Source organism: Scyliorhinus canicula, unplaced genomic scaffold, assembly GCF_902713615.1.
Source record: "Scyliorhinus canicula unplaced genomic scaffold, sScyCan1.1, whole genome shotgun sequence".
NCBI classification, from domain to species: domain Eukaryota; kingdom Metazoa; phylum Chordata; class Chondrichthyes; order Carcharhiniformes; family Scyliorhinidae; genus Scyliorhinus; species Scyliorhinus canicula.
The window spans coordinates 918,541-939,855 of record NW_024055760.1 but is presented as its reverse complement, the minus strand read 5'-3'; the positions used below and the strand labels follow the sequence as shown (position 1 = coordinate 939,855).

Sequence of the window (21,315 nt, the reverse complement as noted above, 5' to 3'; positions counted from 1 at the left end):
TTTTCCTTTTCACATTCCTGTCAAAGCTTTTCCAATTGGTTTTTATGTTTCTCACCAGTTTGCTCTCATCAGTTTCTTGATCCTCCTTTGCTGAATTCCAATGGATCTCATGGAACCTTTAACTTTTCTTGTGAGCCAAGGTTACATTACTTTTCCTGTTGGATTTCTGTTCCCTAAAGGAATCGATATTTGTTGTATATATGTGAAATTAAAGTCACAAAAATCCCAGAGGACCATAGGCTTCTCTCCTCTTTGACATAGAACATAGAAAAGTACAGCACAGAACAGGCCCTTCGGCCCTCGATGTTGTGCCGAGCAATGATCACCCTACTCAAACCCACGTATCCACCCTATACCCGTAACCCAACAACTCCCCCTTAACCCTACTTTTTAGGACACTACGGGCAATCCACCTAATCCACATGATGTGGAGATGCCGGCGTTGGACTGGGGTGAGCACAGTAAGAAGTCTTACAACACCAGGTTAAAGTCCAACAGGTTTGTTTCAAACACAAGCTTTTGGAGCGCAGCTCATTCCTCTGGTGAATGGAGAGGTATGTTCCAGAAACATTTATATAGACAAAGTCAGAGATGCTGGACAATGCTTGGAATGCGAGCATTTGCAGGTAATCAAATCATGACAGATCCAGGGAGAGGGATAATCACAGGTTAAAGAGGTGTGAATTGTCTCAAGCCAGAACAGTTGGTAGGATTTTGCAAGTTCAGGCCAGATGGTGGGGGGTGGATGTAATGCAACATGAATCCAAGATCCCGGTTGAGGCCGCACTCATGCGTGCAGAACTTAGCTATAAGTTTTTGCTCGTTAATTCTGCGTTGTCGCGTGTCCTGAAGACCGCCTTGGAGAACGCTTACCCGGAGATCAGAGGCTGAATGCCCTTGACTGCTGAAGTGTTCCCCGACTAGAAGGGAACATTCCTGCCTGGTGATTGTCGCACGATGCCCGTTCATTCGTTGTCGCAGTGTCTGCATGGTCTCGCCAATGTACCATGCTTCGGGACATCCTTTCCTGCAGCGTAAGAGGTAGACTACATTGGTCGAGTCGCACGAGTATGTGCCGCGTACCTGGTGGGTGGTGTTTCCACGTGTAATGGTGGTATCCAAGTCAATGATCTGGCATGTCTTGCAGAGATTGCTCTGGCAGGGTTGTGTGGTGTCGTGGTCCCTGTTCTGAAGGCTGGGTAATTTGCTGCAAACAATGGTTTGTTTGAGGTTGCGCGGTTGTTTGAAGGCCAGAAGTGGGTGTGTGGGGATGCCCTTGGCAAGATGTTCATCTTCATTGATGATGTGTTGAAGGCTGCGAAGATGATGTCGTAGTTTCTCCACCCCAGGAAAGTACTGGACGACGAAGGATACTCTGTCAGTGGTGTCCCGTGTTTGTCTTCTGAGGAGGTCGGTGCTGTTTTTTGCTGTGGCATGTTGGAACTGTCGATCGATGAGTCGAGCGCCATATCCCATTCGTACGAGAGCATCTGTAGGTGTCTGTTACGCTCCTCCTCGTCTGAGCAGATCCTGTGTATACGGAGGGCTTGTCCATAGGGGATGGCTTCTCTAATGTGTTTCGGGTGAAAGCTGGAGAAGTGGAGCATCGTGAGGTTGTCTGTGGGCTTGCGGTAAAGCGAAGTGCTAAGGTTGACAGAGAGAGAGCTGACTGGAGGTGATTTAACCCGAGGGTCTGCACACCTCAGGCGAAGGGCCTGGTTGAGAAGGCCGAGCCTTCATGAATAAACTCAGCCAGTACGGGAGTTGAATCCTCACTGTTGGCCTTGCTCTGCATCACCAACCAGCCGTCCGGCCAACTGAGCTGACCAACCCCTGATAAATATGTAACAATTCCTTGAACATTAGGTATTCCCTGTACCAATCAGTTTCCCACCTCAGACAACTTGCCCCTCATACTCTGATAGTTTTCTTCTGTGAGGAACACCCAGATAAATGAAACAAAAGAACCATGTAACCACCAGGGTCCATCTCCATGGCAACATGGCTTTGGGGGGTGTTCCAAACAGAAATAGGAACTAAATATCTTCAAACTTCCAAACACCCTTTCACTCTGTGATCCTTGTGCAATTTGAAGCCAGGTATTAGCAACAAAGCTCAAAGAGCATCAGCCCACTGGAGGCAAAGCGGGGGACCGGCCAGTCCACCAGAAAGAAACCCTCCGACCATCCCCACTGACCACCTGTCAGAATGAACAAAATGCAGTCCTGGGTGTAGAGCAGAAACAATAACAGCAGAATCCAACCCCTGTAATCAATTGTGAAATTGTTGGTGTCACAGAAGGTCCAATGAAACATGCAATCCCGTCTCACATTGAGAAGTGGACGGCGTCTCCCCAGTGTGAACTCGCTGGTGTGTCCGCAGGTGAGATAACTGAGTTAATCCTTTCCCACACTGAGAGCAGGTGAATGGCCTCTCCCCAGTGTGAACTCGCTGATGTGTCTTCAGGGTGGATAACTGAGTGAATCCCTTCCCACACTGAGAGCAGGTGAATGGCCTCTCCCCAGTGTGAACTCGCTGATGTGTCTGCAGGGTGGATAACTGAGTGAATCGATTCCCACACTGAGAGCAGGCGAATGGCCTCTCCCCAGTGTGAACTCGCTGGTGTGTCCGCAGGTCGGATAACTGAGTGAATCCCTTCCCACACTGAGAACAGGTGAATGGCCTCTCCCCTGTGTGAACTCGCTGATGTGTCTGCAGGTGAGATAACTGAGTGAATCCCTTCCCACACTGAGAGCAGGTGAATGGCCTCTCCCCAGTGTGAACTCGCTGGTGCATCTGCAGGCCGGATGGCTGAGTGAATCCCTTCCCACACTGAGAGCAGGTGAATGGCCTCTCCACAGTGTGAATTCGCTGGTGCGTCTGCAGGCCGGATGGCTGAGTGAATCCCTTCCCACACTGAGAGCAGGTGAATGGCTTCTCCCCAGTGTGAATTCGCTGGTGTGTCTTCAGGGTGGATAACTCAGTAAATGCTTTCCCACACTGAGAGCAGGTGAATGGCCTCACTCCAGCGTGAACTCGCTGGTGACTGCGCAGGTGCGTTATCTGAGTGAATCCCTTCCCACACTGAGAGCAGGTGAATGACTTCTCCCCAGTGTGAACTCGCTGGTGTCTCAATAGGTGGGACGAATCACAGAATCCTTTCCCACACTGAGAGCAGGTGAATGGCCTCTCCCCAGTGTGAACTCGCTGGTGTGCCTGAAGGTTAGATAATTGACTGAATCTCTTCCCACACTGAGAGCAGGTGAACGGCCTCTCCCCAGTGTGACTGCGTCGATGAATCTCCAGATCAGATGGGGCTCTGAATCCCTTCCTACAGTCCCTACATTTCCACTGTTTCTCCATGTTTTGGGTCTCCTCGTGTCTCTCCAAGTTGGATGATCAATTGAAGCCTCTTCCACAGACAGAACACATCTCTCCCTGGTGTGAATGTTATGTTTATTCAGGCTGTGTAACTGGTTAAAACTCTTTCCACAGTAAGTTCACTGATACTGGCTGTGCAGAGTCTGCGCGTTCTCCCCGTGTCTGCATCAGTTTCCTCCGGGCGCTCCGGTTTCCTTCCACAGTCCAAAGATGTGCAGTTTAGGAGGATTGACCATGCTAAATTGCCCTTTGTGTCGAAATAGGTTGGGTGGGGTTATTGGGTTACGGTGATAGGGTGGTGTGGGCTTCGGCAGGCTGATCTTTCCAAGGGATGGTGCAGACTCAATGGTCCAAACGGCCTCCTTCTGCACTGAAAATTCTGGGAGTCTATGAACTCTCTCACTCGGGTGTGTGTTGTGTGGTCTCGGTGCTTTTCCCGTCACACTGATGTTTCCACAGTCAGTTCACTGGAACACTCTCACTCGGGTGTGTGTTGTGTGGGTCTCGGTGCTTTTCCATCCACACTCATGTTTGAAATCTTTAGGTGACAGTTCGGGCAAATATTTCTCCATCTAGATTGAAAGGCCGATGATATTCAGGTTCCAAGGAATCGAGTGACTGTCAGATCGAGACGAGACCTTTGAGATTTCTGTCTGTAATTCCTCCTCATCTAATATCCTGTAAAAACAATTTACAAAATTCATCACTGCCAGCACAGGGCAGAAACTTAGAACAGACAATTCTTGTTTCTATGTCACATTTTTTCCTCTCTCTTATTCCCCGAAAGCTGTAAATCTCCATCCCACACACTCTCCCTCCATTCTCACTCTGCTGTATCTAATATTCACCCTCCCTATTCTCCTGAAGGTGCTGATTCAGGCTGATTGACAGATCCAAGCTCACAGCTTCCTGTCCAGGAGATCATAATAAATACAAGCTGCAGTCGGCCATTCGGCTCATCGATCCGGAACCATTCAATGGGATCATTGGCCGATCTACCTCAGCACCGTTTTCCCACACTATCCCCCATATCCCTCGACATCTTCAATATCTAGAAACCTATCAGTCTGTGTCTTGAACATATTTGATGACTGAAGCTCCAGAATTCAAAAGCTTAACCACATCCTTGAGTAAAGATCCCTCCTCATCTCAGCGTTCTCTCCATTTTCCTGACAGTTCCCCATAACCCTCGACACTTATTGAAATTCATTCATTCCTTTGTCACCTCAAACCTTAACTACACAATGTTCCCCTTGCCGGCCTCTCAGATTCAACTCCACACAAGGTCATGTCAAAATCTGCTGCCTGTGGGCGTATTCACACTAATACCTGTTCACCCAACACCAGGTGTGACCAAATCCACTGGAGAAAATGGAACATCTTGTGAGGGGGGTGGTATGGAGGGAGATGTTGATGACAAAACCATTGATGGGGGAAGGGTGAAACCTGTTGAGAGTGAAGATTGTGGAAATTGGAGACATGTGGGTTTATCAGGGGTATCAAGTGCACACCATTTGCATGGTGGAGGAGGCCCAAGAGTTGTCCTGCATCACAGCTTGGTCTGGCAACAGCTCGGTCCAAATCACAAGAAACTGCAGAGTGTGATGAACTCAGCCCAACGCATCACACACACTTGCCACCCCCACATTGATTCTGTACACACCTCCAGCTGCCTCAGGAAGGCAGACAGCATCATCAGAGACCCGTCCCACCCAGGCATTGCCTTCTTCCAGATCCTTCCATCAGACAGAAGTCTGAAGACCCGCATATCCAGACGTAGGAACAGCTTCTTAACCACAGCTACAAGACTCCTCAACGACACCCTTCAGACTGATCTGTTCCCTGTGAGAACACTATTCATGACGCCCTATGCTGCTTTTGCTCATGTATTTGCTTTGTTTGCCCCCTTGTTCCACACTGTAACTAATCACTGTTTGTCGATGTACAATTTGTGAATCTTCTCTGTTGATTATTCTTTTGTCTACTATGTATGTACTGTGTACGTTCCCTCGGTCACAGAAAAATACTTTTCACTTTGGTACATGTGACAATAAATCAAATCAAAAATATGCCCTTGTAACATTCCAGATATAAAATATTTGACTTACACTCTGCCTGTTCTCCCCACCAACAGTATTCACACAGCTCCCTTGGATCTTAGGCTGCTCCCAGACACTCCATGCTGGTCCCCAACATATAATGTCAATATCCCCTCCCCTCACAGTCAGAAGCATATTGGCCTCACCATCATTGCCCACTCAGGTCACTCTCATCAAACTTCCTCCCCAACTCAGTCAGAAGCCCTTCACTCAACTCCACCCCCTCCCCATCTCACTCAGGTTCCTCTCTTGAGATCTCCTTCCCCACTCACTCCAACTACCCCTGCTCACTAACAATCTACTTTCCCCAACCTCCCCTCTGCATACTCAGTCCCTGCGGCTGTGATCATTTCGATCCGAAACATTAATTGTTTCTCTCCTCAGAAGCTGAAAGACCCGCTCATTCATCCACATTTTATGTCTTTCCGATTTCCAGCATCCGCAGTATTTTGCTCTAATTTGAACCTTCAGACCGTCCTCCTCCCACCCAGTCAGCTCAGTAGAATGTCCTCCAGCTGTTTTGTTTGGTGTTGTCACCATCCGGGTCACTAGAACCCTGAGGCCCCGCCCACTAGTCCGCCCAAATCCGCGCATGCGCTCCGCTGCCCGCAGAAACAAGATGGCGGCCATTAACTCGGGCCTGTTCCCGGGAAAAAGCCCTGGAGCATAAAGCAGGAGACCGGCAGGCTCCTGTCGGGGCTTGCAGCCTGCACCAGGTGTTTATGAAGTCTCCGCTCCTTCCCCAACCGAACACCTGACTCCATTCCTCCCTCCGCCCCAGCGACCCTCACCTGTCAACCTGTCAAAAAAAGCCTCTCCCGCACTTGCAGGGCTCGGAGTACAGTGACACTGCGCATGCTCCAGATACAGCATTACGCCTGCGTACTGGGCTCCTGTGAAGTGATCAGGGCAGATTCACAAACGCTGGGTATGTTGGGTAATAACAGCATCATTGAAACTCCGAATAGGTAGTCGAAGATATATTTTGTTGCCTCGTTTAAATAAAACGCTAATTCGTGCAAATGGGTGTTGTGATATGTTCTATTTCCCAAAGTGATTTAAATGGCTGTTCTAAACAAAAGCAAATTGTTGCAATCTGAAACTAAAAGAGAAAATGTTGGAAAATCTCAGCAGGTCTGGCAGCATCTGTAAGGAGAAAAAGGAGCCCAGCTCAGTGGAATTTCTTTGTCAAGACAACTTCTTTGTCAAAGCTAACAGCCGTTGAAAGTGGGAGATACTTATATTGTAGGGTGAGAGAATGAAAGATGAGTCATAGCCACAGAAACCAAGGGAAAAGAGAGCTAAACACAGCTCCAGGGTCCCAGGTTCGATTCCCGGCTGGGTCACTGTCTGTGTGGAGTCTGCACGTCCTCCCCCTGTGTGCGTGGGTTTCCTCCGGGTGCTCCGGTTTCCTCCCACAGTCCAAAGATGTGCGGGTTAGGTGGATTGGCCATGCTAAATTGCCCGTAGTGTCCTAAAAAGTAAGGTTGGGGGGGGGGGGGGGGGGGGGGGTTGTTGGGTTACGGGTATAGGGTGGATACGTGGGTTTGAGTAGGGTGATCATGGCTCGGCACAACATCGAGGGCCGAAGGGCCTGTTCTGTGCTGTACTGTTCTATGTTCTAATGTTGAGACCGGAAGGCTGTAGCATGCCCAACTGGAAGATGAGATACTGTTCCTCCAGTTTGCTTTGAGCTTCGCTGGAACATTGCAGCAGGCCAAGGACAGGCATGTGGGCATGGGAACACGGTCTTGTGTTAAAATGGCAATCAACGGAAAGGTCAGGGACTTGAATGCGCACAGAGTGAAGATCTACGTTTGGTCTCTCTGACATAGAGGAGACCACATTGGAAGCAGTGAATGCAATAGACCAAATTGAAAGAGGTGCATGTGAAACGCTGCTTAAACCTGGAATTAATGTTTTGGGCCTGGGATGTTAAGCATGGAAGAGGTAAAAGGGCAGGTGTTGCACCTTCTGCGATTGCATGGGAAGGTGCCATAGGTGATGGGAGAGGTGGGTATTGTGGAGGAGTGGACTAGATTATCTTGGAGGGAACGGTCTTTGTGGAATGCTGACAGAGGGAGTGATGGGAAGATGTGTTTGGTGGTGACATCATGTTGAAGTTGGCGAAAATGGCAGAGGATTATGCTTTGTAAACGGAGGGTGGTGGGGTGAAATGTGAGAATGAGGGGGATTCTATCCTTGTTATTGGAGGGAGGGGACGGGGCAAGGGTAGTGGTGTGGAGATGGACCGCGCACTGTTGAGGGCCCTGTCTACAGCTGTAGGTGATGAATCATGGTTGAGGAAGAAGGAACACATTTGAAGCACCACTTTGGTAAGTGGCATCATCGGAACAAATGCGACAGAGGTGGAAGAGCTGAGAGAAAGGGAGGGAGTCCTTACAGGGTGTAGGGTGTGAAGATAGCTGTGGGAGTCAGTGGGATTGTAATAGATATTAGTAGATAGTCTATTGCCAGAAATGGAGCTAGCAAGGTCAAGGAAGGGAAGGGAGGGGAGGAGTCTAAGATGGACCAGTTGAAAGTGATGAAGCGGTGGAAACTGGAAGCAAAGTTGATGAATATTTTCCAGTTCCGGACGACAGCATAAATCAGCACCAAAATAGTCATCAATGTACCGGTAAAGGGGTTATGGGAGGTGACCCGGGTAGGCCTGGAACAAGGAATGTTCCACATACCCCAATGCGCCAACCTGCCGCCCCGGAATTCAATTTAATAATAATCTTTATTATTGTCATAAGTGGGGCAGCACGGTGGCCTAGTGGTTAGCACAACCGCCTCACGGCACTGAGGTCCCAGGTTCGATCCCGGCTCTGGGTCACTGTCTGTGTAGAGTTTGCACATTCTCCCCGTGTCTGAGTGGGTTTCGCCCCCACAACCCAAAAATGTGCAGAGTAGGTGGATTGGCCACACTAAATTGCCCCTTAATTGGAAAAAATAATTGGGTAATCTAAATTTATAAAAAAAAATAAAAAAAATAATTGTCATAAGTAGGCTAACGTCAACACTGCAATGAAGTGACTGTGAAAATCCCCTAGTCGCCACATTCTGGTGCCTGTTTAGGTACACTGATGGAGAGTTCAGAATGTCCAATTCAACCCACAAGCATGTCTTTCAGGAATTATGGGAGGTAACTGGAGCACCTGGAGGAAACCCAGACAGCTACAGAGAGAATATGCAGACTCCGCACAGACCAGTGACCGAAGCTGGGAATCGAACCTGGGACCCTGGCGCTGTGAACAGTGTTAACTGCTGTGCTGCAAACATTGAGAGATAATGAATTTCAGAGTGAAAACAAGACAAGGGAATGAACTATGAATAGAATGATACTGAGAACATAGAGCAACAGAGAGGCATTGGAGTCCCTATCCACAGGTAGCTGGATAGATTGATCAGGCTGCCAAGAATCCTTTCTTGGATGAGGCCTGGAATATAAGAGCAAGGAGATTATGCGAGAAGCATTCTGGTCACTGCATTAATGAACTATAAGTCATGATTCATTAATTAGTATAAACCTGAATCAATTTGATTATTTATATAATTGCAGTTAGTGTTCTGTTGATCAAATCAAGAGAATAAAGTTGCAGCTGAATGACAAGTGATTGGAGCAGTGAAAAAGTCTGAATTCTTCAGTAAGTTAAAATCCAATCTGTTTAGGTAATAAGATTGAAGAAAATCATTTCAGTTAATTCCTGATAAAAATAACGTGACTTCAGGCAAATGGATCGACCTGATTAGTGAGTGGTTGATGAATCTTTATTTATTTTAACCTCCAGTTTATTGTTGCTTCAGTCAGTTAATAATGGAATAAATAAAGGCAATGACAGGGCATCTCAGTCCTGTGGCAATGACAGGGCATCCCAGTCCTGTGGCAATGACAGACCATCCCAGTCCTGTGGCAATGACAGGGCATCCCAGTCCTGTGGCAATGACTGGGCATCCCAGTCCTGTGGCAATGACAGGCCATCCCAGTCCTGTGGCAATGACAGGGCATCCCAGTCCCTTGGCAATGACAGGCCATCCCAGTCCTGTGGCAATGACAGGCCATCCCAGTCTCTTGGCAATGACAGGCCATCCCAGTCCTGTGGCAATGACAGGCCATCCCAGTCCTGTGGCAATGACAGGCCATCCCAGTCCTGTGGCAATGACAGGGCATCCCAGTCCTGTGGCAGTGACAGGCCATCCCAGTCCTGTGGCAATGACAGGCCATCCCAGTCCTGTGGCAATGACAGGCCATCCCAGTCCTGTGGCAATGACAGGCCATCCCAGTCCCTTGGCAATGACAGGCCATCCCAGTCCTGTGGCAATGACAGGCCATCCCAGTCCCTTGGCAATGACAGGGAATCCCAGTCCTGTGGCAATGACAGGCCATCCCAGTCCTGTGGCAATGACAGGCCATCCCAGTCCCTTGGCAATGACAGGGAATCCCAGTCCTGTGGCAATGACAGGCCATCCCAGTCCTGTGGCAATGACAGGGAATCCCAGTCCTGTGGCAATGACAGGCCATCCCAGCCCTGTGGCAATGACAGGCCATCCCAGTCCCTTGGCAATGACAGGCCATCCCAGTCCTGTGGCAATGACAGCCCATCCCAGTCCTGTGGCAATGACAGGGCATCCCAGTCCTGTGGCAATGACAGGCCATCCCAGTCCCTTGGCAATGATAGGCCATCCCAGTCCTGTGTCAATGACAGACCATCCCAGTCCTGTGGCAATGACAGGGCATCCCAGTCCTGTGGCAATGACAGGCCATCCCAGTCCTGTGGCAATGACAGGCCATCCCAGTCCTGTGGCAATGACAGGCCATCCCAGTCCTGTGGCAATGACAGGCCATCCCAGTCCTGTGGCAATGACAGGGCATCCCAGTCCCTTGGCAATGACAGGCCATCCCAGCCCTGTGGCAATGACAGGGCATCCCAGTCCCTTGGCAATGACAGGCCATCCCAGTCCCTTGGCAATGACAGGCCATCCCAGTCCCTTGGCAATGACAGGCCATCCCAGTCCCTTGGCAATGACAGGCCATCCCAGTCCCTTGGCAATGACAGGGCATCCCAGTCCTGTGGCAATGACAGGCCATCCCAGTCCTGTGGCAATGACAGGGCATCCCAGTCCTGTGGCAATGACAGGGCATCCCAGTCCCTTGGCAATGACAGGCCAGCCCAGTCCCTTGGTAATGACAGGGCATCCCAGTCCTGTGGCAATGACAGACCATCCCAGTCCCTTGGCAATGACAGGGCATCCCAGTCCCTTGGCAATGACAGGCCATCCCAGTCCCTTGGCAATGACAGGCCATCCCAGTCCCTTGGCAATGACAGGCCATCCCAGCCCTGTGGCAATGACAGGCCATCCCAGTCCTGTGGCAATGACAGGGCATCCCAGTCCCTTGGCAATGACAGGCCATCCCAGTCCTGTGGCAATGACAGGCCATCCCAGTCCTGTGGCAATGACAGGCCATCCCAGTCCTGTGGCAATGACAGGCCATCCCAGTCCCTTGGCAATGACAGGCCATCCCAGCCCTGTGGCAATGACGGGCCATCCCAGTCCTGTGGCAATGACAGGCCATCCCAGTCCCTTGGCAAAGACAGGGCATCCCAGTCCCTTGGTAATGACAGGCCACCCCAGTCCCTTGGCAATGACAGGGCATCCCAGTTCTGTGGCACTGACAGGCCATCCCAGTCCCTTGGCAATGACAGGCCATCCCAGTCCTGTGGCAATGACAGGGCCTCCCAGTCCTGTGGCAATGACAGGGCATCCCAGTCCTGTGGCAATGACAGGGCATCCCAGTCCCGTGGCAATGACAGGCCAGCCCAGTCCTGTGGAGAGCACATCCTGGTCACTGCATTCATCAATTATAAAGTGAGACAATTCATTAATTATCACAAAACTGAAATAATCTAGTCATCGTTCGCAGAATTAGTTTGTGGTCCGCTAATCAAATTCAGGGGATAAAGATGAAGTTGGCATTGTAAGAGTAAAGACATCTGAATTTTTCAGTCAATTAATCATTTGAGAGGTTTAGATATTAACAATTAACAAAAACGGGTGGCATGGTGGCACACTGGTTAGCACTGCTGCCTGAAGGCGCTGAGGACCTGGTTTTGTTCCCGGCCCCGGATCACTGTCCGAGTGGAGTTTGCACATTCTCCCTGTGTCTGCGTGTGTCTTACCCTACAACCCAAAGGTGAGCAGGGTCGGTGAATTGGTCATGCTAAATTGTCCCTTAATTGGAAAAAAAAGAATTGGATACTTTAAATTTATTTAAAAAAAACAATTATCAAAAACATTTCAGTTAATTCCGGATAAAAGGTGACTTCAGCTCAACGGAAGAAACTGATTGGTGAGAAGCTGATGAATCTTTATTTATTTTAATCTTAAATTTATTTTGCTTAAGTCAAATAATCAAATAATTAAAGACCTGGCCGGGGATTCCAGTCCTGCTCCACGTGGGAAAACCAGGATACTTCTCATGTCCAGAACAATCACAAGTGCAGGAAGTGACATCAGCTGGAGCAGCAGGAAGCAAAGGGCAGTGGTCGAGAGGTATGTTGGTGATTCGTGGAGTATTTCCAGTGGGATTCTAGATTTCCCAGGACACGTTTCCATGCTTCCTGAGTTCTATATCAATGCTTTAGACTTTAACATGGGGACAAGATTAAGTAATTTACGGTCCTCTTTTTCGCAGTGAGAAAGAAAGCTGCAGACTTTTATTATTCATTTATGGGATGTGGGCTTCACTGGTTAGGCCAGCATTTATTGCCCATCCCTAGATGCCCTTCAGAACGTGGTGGGGAGTTTCCTTCTTGAACCGCTGCAGTCCTTCAGGTGTAGGTACACCCACTGTGCTGTTAGGGAGAGAGTTCCAGGATTTTATCCCAGTGACAGCGAAGGAACGGTGATATATTTCCCAGTCGGGGTGGTGAGTGACTTGGAGGGGAGCCTCCAGCTGGTGGGGTTCCCAGTGATCTACTACTCTTGGCCTTCGAGATGGCGGTGGTCATGGGTTTAGAAGGTACTAAATAAGGAACATTGTTGAGTTACTGCAGTGCATCTTGTAGACGGTACACACGGCTGCCACTGTTCGTCGGTGATAGATGGTTTGAATGTTTGTGGAAGGGGGAGCAATCAAGCGGGCTGCTTTGTCCTGGATGCTGTTGAGCTTCTTGAGTGTTGTTGGAGCTGCACTCATCCAGGCAACTGGAGAGTATTCCATTATACTCCTGACTTGTGCATTGCAGATGGTGGACAGGCTTTGAGAGGGGGGGGGGGGGGGGGAGGGAAGGGGGGGAGGGTGGGGGGGGGGGGGGTTCAGGAGATGAGTTACCCTTCGTAGGATTCCTAGTCTTTGACCTTTCCTGGTAACCACAGTATTAATATGGCTCATCCACGGTATTGATCAATGGCACCCCCCAGGATGTTGATTGTGAGGAATTCAGCAATGGTAATATCATTCAATGTCAAGGGACGATGGTTAGATCCTCTCTTGGAAGATATGGTGATTGCCTGACACTTGTGTGGCACGAATGTAACTTGCCACTTCTCAGCCCAAGCCTGGATATTGTCCAAGTCTTGCTGCATTTGGACATGGACGGCTTCATTATCTCAGGGTTGGCGAATGATTCTGAACACTGTGCAGTCATCCGCAAACATCCCCACTTCTGACCTTATGATGAAGGCAGGTCATTGATGAAGCAGCTGAAGATGGTTGGGCCGAAGACACTACCCTGAGGAATGCCTGCAGTGATGTCCTGGAGCTGAAATGGTTGGCCTCCAACCACCACAACCATCTTTCTTTGTGCCAGGTACGACTCCAACCAGCGGAGAGTTTTCCCCTGATTCCCATTGACTCCAGATTAGCTGGGGCTCCTGGATGCCATACTCGGTCAAGTGCTGCCTTGATGTCCAGGGCAGACACTCTCACCTCACCTCTGGCATTCAGCGCTTTTGTCCATGTTTGAACCAAGGCTGTAATGACTACAGGAAGACATCAATAGACTGATCAGCGGGCCAGAAAAGTAGCAAACAGGTCAATCCAGAGAAGCGCGGGATAAGAAATACATTTGTGGTGGACAAACACGGCAAAGGGAAAGAATATGAATGGTATGATAGTGAGGTGAGAGGGAAAAAGGGGCGTTAGAGTGCATGTCCACAGATCCCTGAAGGTGACAGGAGAGATAGATACGGTGATTGTGAAGGCAGAGAGGATACTTTGTTATTCACGGGGACAGAATACTAGAGCAGGGAATATTCCCAGCAATTTCTATTGGAGGAAAGACCTGAAACCCATCTCTCCACAGATGCTGCCAGAGCTGCTGAGTATGTCCAGCATTTTCTGTGTTTATTATAAGATCAGGGAGGTTATACTGGAGCTGTCCAAACACTAGTTAAACCACAGCTACATTACTGAGTACAGCTCTGGGCACCACATTACAGGAAGTATGTGTTCATCCCAAAGAGAATGCAGAGGAGATTGACCAGCATGCCGACACAAATGGAGAATTTTAACAATGAGGAAAGATTGGAGAGGTCGAGGTGGTTTTCTGTGGAACAGAGAATGCTGAGGAGAGATTAACTGAGGTGTTTAACATTCTGAGGGCCCGGATAGAATGGATAAGAAGGATCTATTTCATTAACAGATCAATAATCAAGGGGTTTAGATTTAAAGTAATTAGCAGAGCATTGCGACTGGAAGGGGGAAATCATTTCAGTGGTGGGAGTCTAGAACTCGCTGTCTGGTAGCGTCACAGAAACAGAAATCCTGATCACTTTAAAATTAATGTCTTGGATATCCAATTGAAGGACTGGGACATACAGGACAATCGACTGAGATCTGCAAAATGGGATTAAGCTGAATAGCTCCACTTCAGCCAGCACACACACAATGGGCCAAATGGCCTCTATCTGTACCAGAACTTTGAGGTTTTTACTCTGATAGTTGGAGATTGTTTCTGATGAAAATAACCTCGAAGGGACTGGAGTTTAACATCCTAGAATGATATTGGTGAAACAAATCAGCTGTTTTAAACACGTTGTAGATTTTTGTCTTTCCCGCCTGAGTGTTTAACATCACCTGGCTGGAGCTCAGAAAGGACAATCCCACTTTATAGAATCCGAGAATTGAGTCTGTACCAGCCCTGGGAAAGAGCAGTCTACTTAAGCCCATGCCTCCACCCTATCCCCGCAACCCCACCTAACCTTTTTGGACACCAAGGGCAATTTAGCACAGTCAATCCACCTAACCTGCACATCTTTGGACTGTGGGAGGAAAGCGGGTCACCCGAACGAAACCCACGCAGACACGGGGAGAACTTGCAGACTCTGCACAATGACCAAGACGGATATCGAACCCGGGTCCCAGGTGCTGTGAATCAACAGTGCTACCCACTGTGCTACTGTGCCGCCCTTGCATCCAAGCTCCCGGATTGTCTGTCTTCTCTCCGGGTAAGATTTTGTTTGTCTCTTGTATTTCACGACTGAAACAGGGCGGACACCTGATTGAAGGATTCAAACATGGGAGTTCTGGGAAAGATGGGCAAGGATTTGGGAGGTAGCAACATGTTCAAAGAGTTTGGAGAGGAGATGGAGGTTGAAGATGGTAATTTGTAAGGATGGCAGGGTCAAGGGTCTGTTTTATTGAGGGGGTGATGATGGCAGATTTGAAGGACAGAGGGACAGTACCTGAAGAGACAGAAATGTTGACAATATCCATAGACACAGGGTAGTTGGCTGATCAGTAGCTCAGTGGGGATAGGGTCGATGGGCCAGGAGCTGGGTCTCATGGACAAGATGAGCTCTCAGAGGAGGTGGGAGAGAAACTAGAAAAAGATGTGGGTTCAGGGCTTGGGAAAGGATGAAATTTAGAGACAGTTTGGTCCGGTGGGCTCGTGGAAGGGAGGGAAGCAGCAGAGGCAGCTGATCGGATTGACTCAATCTCAGTCACAAAGAAGCTCCACAAGCTCCTCACACTTCAAAAGGAACTAACTTGTGTCAGAGATATCAAAAAGTTTCAACACACTGCGTATTTAACACAAATCTAATTTATTTGATTTTTAGCCAGAATATTAGCCCCTGTAAATGGGCTGGAGTTTGTTATCAGCAGAAAAAGACCCAAATGAACATGGCTCAGTCCTGAATGTGAGTAACAGCAAAATCCAATCACTGTGGTTACTTGTGGCCTCGTTGGTGTCTCAGCAGGTTTGATGACTGAGTGAATCCCTTCCCACACTCGGAGCAGGTGAATGGTCTCTCCCCGGTGTGAACTCGCTGGTGTCTCAGCAGGTGGGATGAAGTGACAAAACCCTTCCCACAATTGGAGCAGGTGAATGGACTCTCCCCAGTGTGAACTCGCTGGTGACTCAGCAGGTTGGATGAGTGACTGAATCTCTTCCCACATTTGGAGCAGGTGAATGGTCTCTCCCCAGTATGAACTCGCTGGTGACTCACCAGGTTGGATGACTGAGTGAATCTCTTCCCACACTCGGAGCAGGTGAATGGTCTCTGCCCAGTGTGAACTCGCTGGTGTCTCAGCAGGTGGGATGAAGTGGTGAAACCCTTCCCACAATTGGAGCAGGTGAATGGACTCTCCCCAGTGTGAACTCGCTGGTGACTCAGCAGGTTGGATGAGTGACTGAATCTCTTCCCACACTCGGAGCAGGTGAATGGTCTCTCCCCAGTGTGACTTCGCTGGTGTCTCAGCAGGGCCGATGACCGAATGAATCCCTTCCCACACTTGGAGCAGGCGAATGGCCTCTCCCCAGTATGAATTTGCTGATGTACAGCGAGATCAGCTGACCGTCTGAACCCGGTCCCGCAGTCAGAGCACCTAAACGGTTTCTCGTCAGTGTGAACACGTTGATGGCACATTAGTTCCCCAGAACATTTATAGCACTTCCCGCAATCTGGACATTGAAACGGTCTCTCATCAGTGTGAACTCGCTGGTGACTCAGCAGGGTGGATGACTGAGTGAATCCCTTCCCACACTTGGAGCAGGTGAATGGTCTCTCCCCAGTGTGACTGCGTTGATGAGTTTCCAGTTTGGATGGGTAAGTGAATCCTTTGCCACAGTCCCCACATTTCCATGGTTTCTCCTCTGTGTGACTGCATTTGTGGCTTGTGAGGCCTGATGATTGACTGAATCTTCGTCCACACACGCAACACGTGTACGGTTTCTCCCCACTGTGAACGATGCTTTTTCCTTCCATGATCAAAATCCGCTGATATTCAGGATATGATAAATTGAGGACTCTGTCAGATCCTGACGTGATGCTTGGTTTGAGTTTCTGGACTTTGAAGTCTCCCATTCGAACACACTGTGAAACTGATTTAAAACAGAAAATAGGGAGTGAGAGAGAACCCAGAAAAACACAAAGGTGGGCAACATGGCGGCACAGTGTGTGAGCCCTGCTGCCTCACGGCTCCGAGGTCCCAGGTTCGATCCTGGCCCCGGGTCACTGTCCATGTGGAGTTTGCACATTCTCCCCGTGTTTGCGTCGGTTTCACCCCCACAACCCAAATATGTGCAGGATAGGTGGACTGGCCACGCTAAATTGCCCCTTAATTGGAAAAAATGAATTTGATAATCTAAATTTATTTTAGAAAAATACAAAAGCAGGTTGTGAAATTGAACTGAATGAATCTGGTCATTTGTGGGGCCGGTTCTGGGAAAAAGTGACAATGAAAATGGCAGAATTGTCACAAAAACACAACTGGCTTCTTTGGGAGGAGAGAGAAAGAGGTGAAGAGGGAATTTGTACATCTATAAGACATATTAAGAGAGTTGATGGCAAAGCAAATTCGATCTTGACCTTCATAAACAGTAATATTGATACAGAAACTATGCTTCTGGTGGAACGGTAGTTAGCACTGCTGCCTCACAGCACCAGGGACCCGGGTTCAATTGTGACCTTGGTGACTGTCTGTGTGGAGTTTGCACTTTCCCCCCATGCCTGTGTGGGTTTCCACCCGGTGCTCAGGTTTCCTCTAACAGTCCAAAGAAGGGAAAGTTAGGTGGATTGGCCTTGATAAATTGCCCCTCAGTGTCCAGGGATGTGCAGGTTAGGTGGGGCTATGGGGTTCCAGGGACAGGGTAGGGGTGTGGGCCTAGGCAGGGTGCCCTTTCAGAGAATCGGTGCAGACTTGATGGGACGAATGGCCTCCTTCTGCACTGTAGGAATTCTATAGTTCTAATTCTATTCTATGAATCTTTATAAAGCTCTGGTCACCACTCTTCAGGAAGAATGGGAAGGTTCTTGGAGAAGGTGCAGAGGAGATTTACCAGAATGGATCCAGCAAAGGAGGTTGAGGGGAGATTTGGTTCAGGGACACACGATTATGCCAGATTTCCATTGGGTGGACAAAGAAACTCTGTTTCCATTCACTGATCATACAAGCAGTCGGGGCACAGATTTAAAGTTTTGGGTAAAACCTGGATTGAATGATACAAGATCCTGAGAGGTCTTGACAGGGTGGATGTGGAGAGGATGTTTCTCTTGTGGGAGAATCTGGAACAAGGGGGTCACTGTTGCAAAGTGAGTGGTCACCCATTTCAGATGGGGATAAGGATTTTTTTTCTCTTGAGGGTTGCAAGACAGGGGGTGGCATAGTGCTTAGCACTGCTGCCTCACAGCACCAGGGACCCGGGTTCAATTCTCCCCCTGACTGTGTGGAGTTTGCACTTTCTCCGTGTGTTTGTGTGGGTTTCCTCCGGGTGCTCAGTTTCCTCCCACAGTTCAAAGATGTGCAGGTTAGGTTGAATTGTTTTGGATTGTATTCGCTGGAGTTCAGAACAATGAGGGGGATCTCATAGAAACCTATAAAAAGTGGGTGGCACGGTGGTCAGTGGTTAGCACTGCTGCCTCATGGCGCCGAGGACCCGGGTTCAATCCGGGCCATGGTCTTTGTGGATTTTGCACATTCTCCCTGTGTTTGCGTGGGTCTCACCCCCACAAATCCAAAGATGTGCAGAGTAGGTAGATTGACCACGTTAAAACTGCACCTTAATTGCAAAAAAAATTTGGTCACTCTAAATTTATGTTAAAAGAAAAACAGGGTGAGACAGAGTAGATTCAGGAAGGATGTTCCCGATAGTGGTGTGTCCAGAAATAGGGGTCACAGTCTGAGGATACCGGGTAGACCATTTAGGACAGAGATGAGGAGACATTTCTTCACCCAGAGAGCGGTGAGCCTGTGGAATTTGTCGCCACAGGAACTAATTGAGGCCAAAACATTGCATGTTTTCAAGAAGTAGTTAGATACAGCACTGAGGGTGAAGGGGATCAAAGGATATGGGGGGAAAGCGGGATTCGGCTATTGAGCCTAATCAGCTCTGATCGTAATGAATGGTGGAGCAGGCTCGAAGGGCCAAATGGTCTCCTCCTGCTCCTATTTTCTACGTTGCTCCGTATCTATGCATGTAAATAGTCCAGGAGGTAGGAGGAAGAATGTTTTTACACAGCCAGTGGCAATGACCTTAAACTTGCTGCCAAGGACAGTGTTTGGAAATAGACACAATAAATTTTTTTTGTAAAAATTGGATAGAAACCTGAGAGAAATAAACCTGTGAAGATACAGAGACAGAGCAGGAGAATGACTCTGACTGGATTGCTCCAGATAATAATAATCTTTATTAGTGTCACATGTAAGCTTACATTAACACTGCAATGACGTTACTGTGAAAATCCCCAAGTCGTAACACTCCGGCACCTGTTCAGGTACAGAGCGAGAATTCAGAATGTCCAATTCACCTAACAAGCACGTCTTTCGGGTCTTGTGGAAGGAAACCGCAGCACCCGGTGGAAACCCACAACACACACGGGGAGAACGTGCACAGACCGCAGACAGTGACCCAAGCCGGGAATCAAACCTGGGTCCCTGGTGCTGTGAAGCAACAGTGCTAACCACCTGGCCGACCAGAGAGCTAGCATGGACTCAATGGACCGAATGCCCTTCTCTGCCCATAATGACTGACATTTTTGTTTTTTTTAATTTTTAAAAATAGATTTAGAGTACCGAATTCATTTTTTCCAATTAAGGGGCAATTTAGCGTGGTCAGTCCACCTAACCTGCACATCTTTGGGCTTTGGAGGAAAAACCCATGCAAGCAATGTGCAAACTCCACATGGACAGTGACCCAGAGCCATGATCGAACCTGGGACCTCGGCGCTGTGAGGCAGTAATGCTACTCACTGCGTTACCGTGCTGCCAGCTGACTCTGACATTTTTGTGTAATCTCGCCTTTTAATTTAACCCAACCCCGGGGGGTTCAGATATCACTCAGGTAAATCTGTGCTACACTCCCTCTGAGGCCATTCTATCCTTCCTCAGGTTTGTTGCCCAGAACTGAACACAGTTCTCCAGGTTTGGTCTAACCAGGGTTTGTGAATCTCAGGGCTTTTCCAGTCACACTGAGACCTGAAATCTTCCCTCACAGACAGAACAGACAAACCTTTTACCTTCCACACCCAGATGCTGCTTAAATTCTGGTTCTGATGAATCGAGTGACTCTGTCAGATCGCGATGTGACGTTTGGTTTGCGTTTCCCGTCTGTTAAACCTCCACTTCCAGTATCCTGTAAATTTACAGAAACCTCACTGTCAGTTTCGGATAGAAATTCACAACATTCTCTCCTTGCCAACTTTGATTAAATGTATTTCTGCAGGCTTGATCACATGACCTGCTGCCATCCTCCAGCCATTAATCGGTCAACACTTCCATCCTTGTGACACACTGCCTTCCTCGGCCAATTGCGAAGCAAAAGAACTCCTTCCCTTCCAGGACAGTGTTTGACTGGGGCAGCACGGTGGTGCAGTGGTTAGCACTGCTGTCTCACACCGCCGAGGTCACAGGTTTGATCCCAGTTCTGGGTCACTGTCTGTGCGAAGTTTGCACATTTTCCCCGTGTTTGTGTTGGTTTCACCCCCACAAACCAATGATTTTTAAAAAAAAATTTAAAGTAACCAATTCATTTTTTTTCCAATTAAGGGGCAATTTAGCATGGCCAATCCACCCACCTTGCACATCTTTGGGTTGTGGTGGTGAAACCCATGCAAACACGGGGAGAATGTGCAAACTCCACATGGACAGTGACCTAGAGCCGGGATCGAACCTGGGACCTTCGCGCCGTGAGGCATTAGGTCTAACCCACTGCACCACCGTGCTGCATCCCCACAACGCAAAGATGTGCAGGTTAGGTGCATTAGACACGCTGAATTGTTCCTGAATTGGAAAAAATGAATTGGGCACTCTAAATTTATTTTAAAAAAGGACAGTGATTGACTGTCAGTCAATCAACCTTTATCCCAGTTTCAATATTTTTATATCTACAGAAGAGAAATGTTCAAAAATTGTTTTTTACTGTCCTCATGATTTTCCAGAGACACAAAATTAGTATTTTTACTGTCCTAATCATGTTCCAGAGTCACAAAAATATTTTTTACTGTCCCAATGATTTTCCAGAAACCCATGTATTTCATAGAATTTACATTGCAGAAGGAGGCCATTCGGCCCATCGAGTCTGCACCGGCTCTTGGAAAGAGCACCCTACCCAAGACCTCCACCCTATCCCCATAATCCAGTAACCCCACCCAAGACTATGGGCAATTTTGGACACTAAGGGCAATCTAGCATGGCCAATCCACCTAACCTGCATATCTTTGGACGTGGGAGGAAACCGGAGCACCCAGAGGAAACCCACGCACACACGGGGAGAACGTGCAGACTCCGCACAAACAAGTGACCCAAGCCGGGAATCGAACCTGGGACCCTGGAGCTGTGAAGCTAAATTGCCCTTAAGTATCCAAAATTGCCCTTAGAGTTGGGTGGGGT

The 21,315-nt window shown here is 48.6% G+C and overlaps 1 protein-coding gene across 1 annotated transcript; it reads right to left on the bottom strand.

Moving 5' to 3' along the window:
- Nucleotides 1–1,709: 1,709 nt before the first annotated feature.
- LOC119960972 (oocyte zinc finger protein XlCOF6-like) lies at nucleotides 1,710–19,995 on the bottom strand. Its single transcript, XM_038788522.1, has 4 exons — nucleotides 19,944–19,995; nucleotides 15,661–16,810; nucleotides 13,414–13,420; nucleotides 1,710–3,357 (listed from the first exon to the last, which is right to left on the bottom strand). Exons 2-4 carry the CDS (start codon nucleotides 16,791–16,793, stop codon nucleotides 2,293–2,295), a joined length of 2,205 nt encoding a protein of 734 aa, XP_038644450.1. The 5' UTR covers nucleotides 16,794–16,810; nucleotides 19,944–19,995; the 3' UTR covers nucleotides 1,710–2,292.
- Between the last annotated feature and the right edge of the window lie 1,320 nt (nucleotides 19,996–21,315).

What these genes read in the sequence shown, in the direction of transcription:
- LOC119960972 (XM_038788522.1), bottom strand. Translation starts at nt 16,793, where the DNA reads ATGGGAGACTTCAAAGTCCAGAAACTCAAACCAAGCATCACGTCAGGA.